We start from the raw sequence: 6,887 nt of genomic DNA, 5'->3' as shown, positions 1-6,887 counted from the left end.
CTCCCAAAACAGGAAACGCATCACAACCTCATCGCTCCCAAAACAGGAAACGCATCACAACCTCATCGCTCCCAAAACAGGAAACGCATCACAACGTCCCATCAGGGATCAAAGAAATATGCAAATGATTTATGGAAATGTATTCAAATGTCCACCAGGGGCAGCGCTGTTCACTTCCTGCTTCACTTGTTTTTGATGAGCAGCCATAGATGTCATGCATTAATGAGTCACTGCCACGGTAAAAAGAAAGTACACCCCGCATGAAAGGCTTCATGCATCAGGCTGCGATCGAGGCCATCTGTTCTGCAAATAGCTCAATTTCACTGTCAGCGTTGGAAACACACAACAGGAAGTATTAAATCAAACACAATGGGAAACTAAGTACACCCTCTTTGACCGACGTTTGGAAGGAGGAAAGTCTGGCTGAGGCAGGAAGGAGCTCCAGTAGCAGTCAGTGTTGCACCAAAGCTGAAGACTGCTGCTCTTAGCATGTTAGCATGTTAGCACCGATGCTCCACAGCAACATGATGACATCAGCAGCTGTTAGCAGCTCTGCTAATCCACCTCCTTTGCTTTTGCTGCTGTTTTTACATCTGTCTGGTCGTATGGTCAGGAAGACGCTGGAGTTGGGGATATGATCCTTCCTGGTTATGATGGATGGGATTTGGGGTCAAAGTTCATGGATTCTTTGAGCTTCCAGATGCTAATTAGCTGCTCTGGTTGAAAAAACAAACTTTACATAACTGTCCAAAATTAAAAGGAACAAAAATCACGACTGAAAGGGTGTACTTAGTTTTTCAATGTGTTTGGCAGCCAGAATGAAATCAGTTTGTCCCCAGCTGACAGGACAAACAGAGCGGCGTTCGGTACCGACCCAGTTCAGCAGAACTCTGACCCGATCAGCGAGTAGAAAGGCAGCGCTCACCTCCCAGGCTGAGGGTGTTGAGGACGAACTGGGAGCCGTAGAAGATGGTGAAGCAGGTGTTGTCGTTGTGTTTGTCCTTCCCGTCTTTGAAGCGCTCAAAGTCTTTGGAGTTCCTCCCTGGACGGACTTCCCTGATCTCAGACAGGTCCACTGGAACAGAACCAACGGGTCAGACTTTACCGGACCTTACTGGACACAACGTCCTGATGTCAGACGGGAAACCAGCGGCTGGAGGGGCGACCAGAGCTGTTACCATGGTGATTTACCCAGAGCTGACCTCAGTTCAGTTTATAACCATCACATCCGAGTCGTGGGAAGAAGAATCTCCAGTAGCAGTCAGTCTCACAGAGTTTCAATGTCATCAAATTTGGCCTTCTAACGGGATGAAGAGTTAAATTATATATTTAATCCTCTGGCGAAGTTTTATTCTCAAATACTGCTTTCTAAAAGTCATCTCCGTTTTTAAAGTGAGATGATTTTATTTTAGTGCTTAAACGTTGCAACATCACAAAAGCCCAATCTTTATACCAATATGTTCATATCTTACTGTTTGTCACATTTTGTTTCCTCAGTTAGTTTGACTAACTGCTCAGTTTATCAACTCAAACTTTACTAATTGTCAAGATATTTTCCTGAAATTTTCTACAAACACGGAAAAACAAAACTGCCATAAACGTCACGTGCAGCAATGAATTGTGGGTAATGCACTTCGCCGAGGTCCGTAACCTTCAACATGAGCGGCCTCTGAAGGAGGGAGGACCGGATCGGAACCGGACCGAAGCTCTGATGGTGCTGGAAAGCGTCCACTCTGAAATCGGGTCGGGTTTGGATGAGGCAGAAACACCTGACCTGATGAGGTCCGTCCAGCTGGACGCTCCTCATGCAGGCTGCAGGTTTCTGAGCCTCCACCAGCAGTTTGTCATGAAGGACCTCAATGCAACTCGGTTTTTGCCGTTATAGTTGGCGCGTACCTGAGTTCAGCTCTTTATATTTAAAGTTTTTAGGTTTATTTCAGTGATTTTCTCCCTGAAGCCTCTGCTGGTTCTGGGTTCGTCTCTGTGGATGAGTCACGGCCGTATACTCACGGACTCCGTCAGTTTTATCCGCGGTGCGCGTCCACGCCACCTGCCGAGTCTCCATGATGACCTGCACGGTGAGCCGCTCCGCCTTCTGCCGGAACACCGTCATGACCACGCCCATCTCCAGGTCCCGCTTGATCACGATCTTCCTGTACTCCGTCATCTCGCCCTGCGAGCCGGAACGGGCCATGGCTGCAGCTGGACAGGAAGGAGGCGCTGAGCTTCATCACCAATATGACCGTCATCATCATCATCACGCTCTAACCCAGTAGTGAGCTCAGCTTCATCATCACCATCGTTGATTATTGATGAATAATCTAGTGAGCAGCTTCTAGACTAGCGGTTCTCAACATGGGCGGTACCGCCCCCCCGGGGGGCGTTCAGAGGACGGCAGGGGGCGCTGGCGGAAATATTTACCAAAGGGGGGCGCTGGGATGCCTTTGGGGGGCGTTTGGTCAAAGGTCAACTTTACACCTTAAATCCACAACACCACCAGTTTAGACTGAGCAACTTGGTAAAATGTATTGTGTAACATTAAAACATGCCTGGCTGCAACTGCATCCATGGCAACTCTTCTTCTTCTTCTTCTCTTCAGTGTTTGTAGCTTTTGGCGCAGCTCCTGCTACTGGTAGCTTCACCGCATCAGTTCAGCGTTACACCCTGTGATTCACTTCTCTCTGATTTTCTAATATTTTATGTTTTATTGAGGGTTTTCTACATGTTTTGTCAGTTCTGTGATCATGTCAAAGCAGCAACTTGTATTAAAAAGTGTTTCATGTCCGTCTGGATGCTGCCGCTTCCAGCAGAAAATCTCTCTTATAAATGACTAAAATCCCGATGGGTTAGGGTTACACTCACTGTGTCCCTCTGAGAAATGAACCCAGTTAAATAAAGAAATCCCTCCATGGCTGATTCCTCGGTAGAGATCGTGATCTGGTATGAATCGGTAGCACTTTTGAATTTTAATCATCAGAATAACGAGCTACAAGGTTTACGTCAGTCTGCTTTTCTCCATCGATACGCGCTTATGGGGTAAAACAAAAGACGATGCGCACTTTGTGCAAAACTCTGAAACGGGAGAACCGGGACATTGAACGGAGCGACGGATTAATCTATAANCATGCCTGGCTGCAACTGCATCCATGGCAACTCTTCTTCTTCTTCTTCTCTTCAGTGTTTGTAGCTTTTGGCGCAGCTCCTGCTACTGGTAGCTTCACCGCATCAGTTCAGCGTTACACCCTGTGATTCACTTCTCTCTGATTTTCTAATATTTTATGTTTTATTGAGGGTTTTCTACATGTTTTGTCAGTTCTGTGATCATGTCAAAGCAGCAACTTGTATTAAAAAGTGTTTCATGTCCGTCTGGATGCTGCCGCTTCCAGCAGAAAATCTCTCTTATAAATGACTAAAATCCCGATGGGTTAGGGTTACACTCACTGTGTCCCTCTGAGAAATGAACCCAGTTAAATAAAGAAATCCCTCCATGGCTGATTCCTCGGTAGAGATCGTGATCTGGTATGAATCGGTAGCACTTTTGAATTTTAATCATCAGAATAACGAGCTACAAGGTTTACGTCAGTCTGCTTTTCTCCATCGATACGCGCTTATGGGGTAAAACAAAAGACGATGCGCACTTTGTGCAAAACTCTGAAACGGGAGAACCGGGACATTGAACGGAGCGACGGATTAATCTATAAATCAGTGACGTGCGGTTGCCTCACCTGTCATCATGGAATAGTAATAAAATCATTTATATTGCTATTTTCACCCTGTGGTTTGTACTATAAAGTATCTATTTTTTACTTAGCTTAACCAATTCTGATTAGTTTTTCTTCAAAATCGATGGATTGTTGCATTTTCCCATTCAAATGCTCATTAGTGAAGCAGGTGAGGCAGCAGCAGCTGAGCCTCACCTGGGATTGCTCAACCTCTCGCTCACTGCACTGGCTGCCATTATGACAGCATGTTCGTCCTGTCGGTACGCCGGCAATGAAATGGCTAAGAAACATTGAATGTATGGACTGATTCTCCATAATCTAGTTTATGTATTTAATGTACAGTGTTTTTGTCACCAGCTGTGTGTGTCGTGTTTTGTGTTGGTCACTAACTGTGTGTGTACCGTGTTTTGTGGACCGATCAGAAACAGCAGAGAACAGACTGGAGGTGAGGCAGGCAGTTCTCTTGCCTCACCGCTGGGGGCGCTCATGATCCCAGATACTGTGACTGCACAGCTGCAGAGTAAGACACGGTGAGCTAGCCATGGAGCTAGCCACACAGTAAATACGTACTGCGATATATTTGTTTTCTTCAACATGAAAGACCACATTTCTACACTTAAACAGTTTTCTAAAGTGGATTTTCAGCTGAAGCAGGAGATGATAACTAAAGTTAGACCAACACCGGAGCTGAACGTTTCAACACCGGAGCTGAAGGTTTTACTTCCAGACAGTTTGATTCTCAGACGGAGTAGAAAAGACATGGAGGATAAACTTGGCTTTGGATGAACGGATATTTTATACAGAATTAGCGGCGCATGGATTTCATTGATACGTGAAGGTAAGACAGCAATAAGATGTTTTTGTTTAGTTTTTTAATTAAATGTGCGTTTTGTGGGCTACAGTTAATGTTTAAATAATTCAGTAAAGTAGCAGCGGTAGCTAATCTACCACAGAAATTATTAATAAAACATTAAGTCTAAAACGTACAACAACAAACTCAATGTTCTGATCTGTGTGCAAAATTCTTGAATGTTTTTTGGTGTTAAATCCTAAAACAGGAAGTGGCATTGTTGTCAGTTGCTATGGCAACGAGTCTGCGTAGCTTGGCGAATACAGATCACTTTGCTGTGGATCATAGCACCAAATTAATACCTACATTTTTAAGTTTCACTGAGTTAACGCGGCTATGGATGAATGTAAAAGATTAGTCTTTTTGCCCACAGTGTTGTACGCATGCGCGACATTTCCGAAGGTCCATCACATGGACGGTGTCTACGTCATAAGTCAGAGCGTCACCAGCCATGAAGCTCACCGCACGTCACTGATATAAATCAATAGATCAATATAAAGATATAATCCATGTTTCTGTCTCATATGGCATTAAAAGGAACTTTAGTTTTTCCACTGAAAGCTCTGGTTTGAACAATAAATGCCACATGAAGTTTTATGGATGATGCTCTGATGTCCCATTCTCCTGAAGGCAGCACAGAGCTGCACCACCAGAAACCCTGAAGAGAAGAAGAGCTGTGATTAATGTAGTTACAGTTCTATCCATGTTTTAATGCTGCAGCTCAGTCGGTTGCTAATAGATCAGAGTTTAAACTGGCATGTTGAACATCTTTTATCATTTTGTGAAAAACTTAACTAGAAAATGACACAGAATAAGAATATTGATCCACTCTGATTGGCTGCTGTTAWTATCCATTCACTGCATTTTTCAGACGCCTGTGAAAATAACTTTTATTCTCATGGCTTTTTTGTTCTCTGTTAAATTATGTTTGACGATAACTCCAGAAACAACCATGAAAATCATCAACAACAGTGATAGTAATATTAATAATAAAACAATATTCAGTGAAAAGTAGCCTACAAATGCTTTGATGGGGCGGTGAGGGACCTGGATGAAGGCTGGGGGTCTCTGGGGAGCTTCCAGTCCAGCTTCATGGACCTGATGGACGTTTGGACATGATGGACATGTTGGACGTCTTGTGTGGTAAATGTTTAGCAGTTTGTTGAGTTTTTATTGCGTCATAAATCTGCGGTTTTGTTCGCGTTCCCACAGTAAAACCTTCAGGCGTAAAGAGAGCCAGCAGCAGCTCATTAAAGAGGACCAGTAAGCTCCCAGTAACCCCAGTTGATGAGCTGGTTTTAAATAATGAAGGTAAAGAGGAAGCAGCTGGTCAGATCCTGGAATATTTCATCTTGAGTTTGCTTCCTTCACTGCTTCATTTCACAGGATGAATCATGTTTTCTCCTTTCTGTGGCTCATTTCTGGTTTTCATGTGAAACAGTTTATTCATCCCCAGAGGAACCAGTTGGACCCACCATCACTCCCAGTCACAGGTAAAAGATCCTCCTGGACAGAATCAGCTCTCATGTGAGCTGAATATCATTTCTATTGCAGATCTCACAGTTCTGTTTGTTTTACATCTAAAGACAAACTATTTGAATTTGTTCCATTTATTTTCTTACTCTATGATTTTAAACTTCCTGTTTCCTGAGAACATGTAGCAGAAGCAAAGCTGCAGTCCAGTCGCTTTGGGCGGATCTGCAGAAATAAACCCGCTTCAGACGCCTACTTCCCTTTCAAACAGTAAAGTTCTTCAGAATCGCTTGAAGCATTTCCATAATTTCAGGAAGCAGAGCGGCGTCAACGTGTAACAGAGCGATTAGTGTTCAGCTGCCGGCCGACAGCCAGAAACGGCAGCGTTGTGTAACCAGCGGCTACTTCCTCTGCTGATCCGACTCACCAGCAGCTTCTGTCCAACAACCGCTTCACCTCTGACCTCCTGGAAAACCCACCACAGGGATTATTAGTGCTTTTCCAGAAATGTCTATGAAAAAGGAGCAAATAAGACCAGGAAGACGGAGGATCTATTTAATGCCAATGAGTTTTTTTCTAGTTATTACAGATTTCTCAGCAACTGAAGCGGCAGCAGAACTCAGGTTGGAGAACAGAACCGGGTTCGGACCAGAAAGGTTCTGCTAGGACCTGGTGTCAGCCAATCGGCAAGGAGAAAACGAGGAAACGTGCAGCCTCCACTTCCTGCTTCCTGTCGATCCGTCAGGAAACAGGAAGTGGATTCTCCCTCTGTGGCGCGTAAAGCTGTGTTACTCCTGATGCTTCCTGTGTGTGTGTGTGTGTGTGTGTGTGTGTGTGTGTGT

The 6,887-nt window shown here is 44.5% G+C and overlaps 1 protein-coding gene across 2 annotated transcripts in view; it reads right to left on the bottom strand.

Moving 5' to 3' along the window:
• Positions 1-6,887, bottom strand: part of plcg2 (phospholipase C, gamma 2) — a 24,711-nt gene that overhangs the window by 15,160 nt on the left and 2,664 nt on the right. For both annotated transcript variants that reach the window (XM_008412702.2, XM_008412701.2), the window contains exons 2-3: positions 2,011-2,202; positions 926-1,075 (exon numbers count right to left, since the gene is read on the bottom strand). In XM_008412702.2, coding sequence (XP_008410924.1) covers positions 926-1,075; positions 2,011-2,194 — 334 coding nt within the window. In that variant the 5' untranslated portion in view covers positions 2,195-2,202. The remainder of the gene's footprint in view (positions 1-925; positions 1,076-2,010; positions 2,203-6,887) is intronic.

This window comes from Poecilia reticulata, linkage group LG6 (assembly GCF_000633615.1).
Source record: "Poecilia reticulata strain Guanapo linkage group LG6, Guppy_female_1.0+MT, whole genome shotgun sequence".
Lineage (NCBI taxonomy): Eukaryota > Metazoa > Chordata > Actinopteri > Cyprinodontiformes > Poeciliidae > Poecilia > Poecilia reticulata.
The sequence above is the reverse complement of the archived record's forward strand: the minus strand, read 5'-3'. Positions and strand labels throughout refer to the sequence as shown.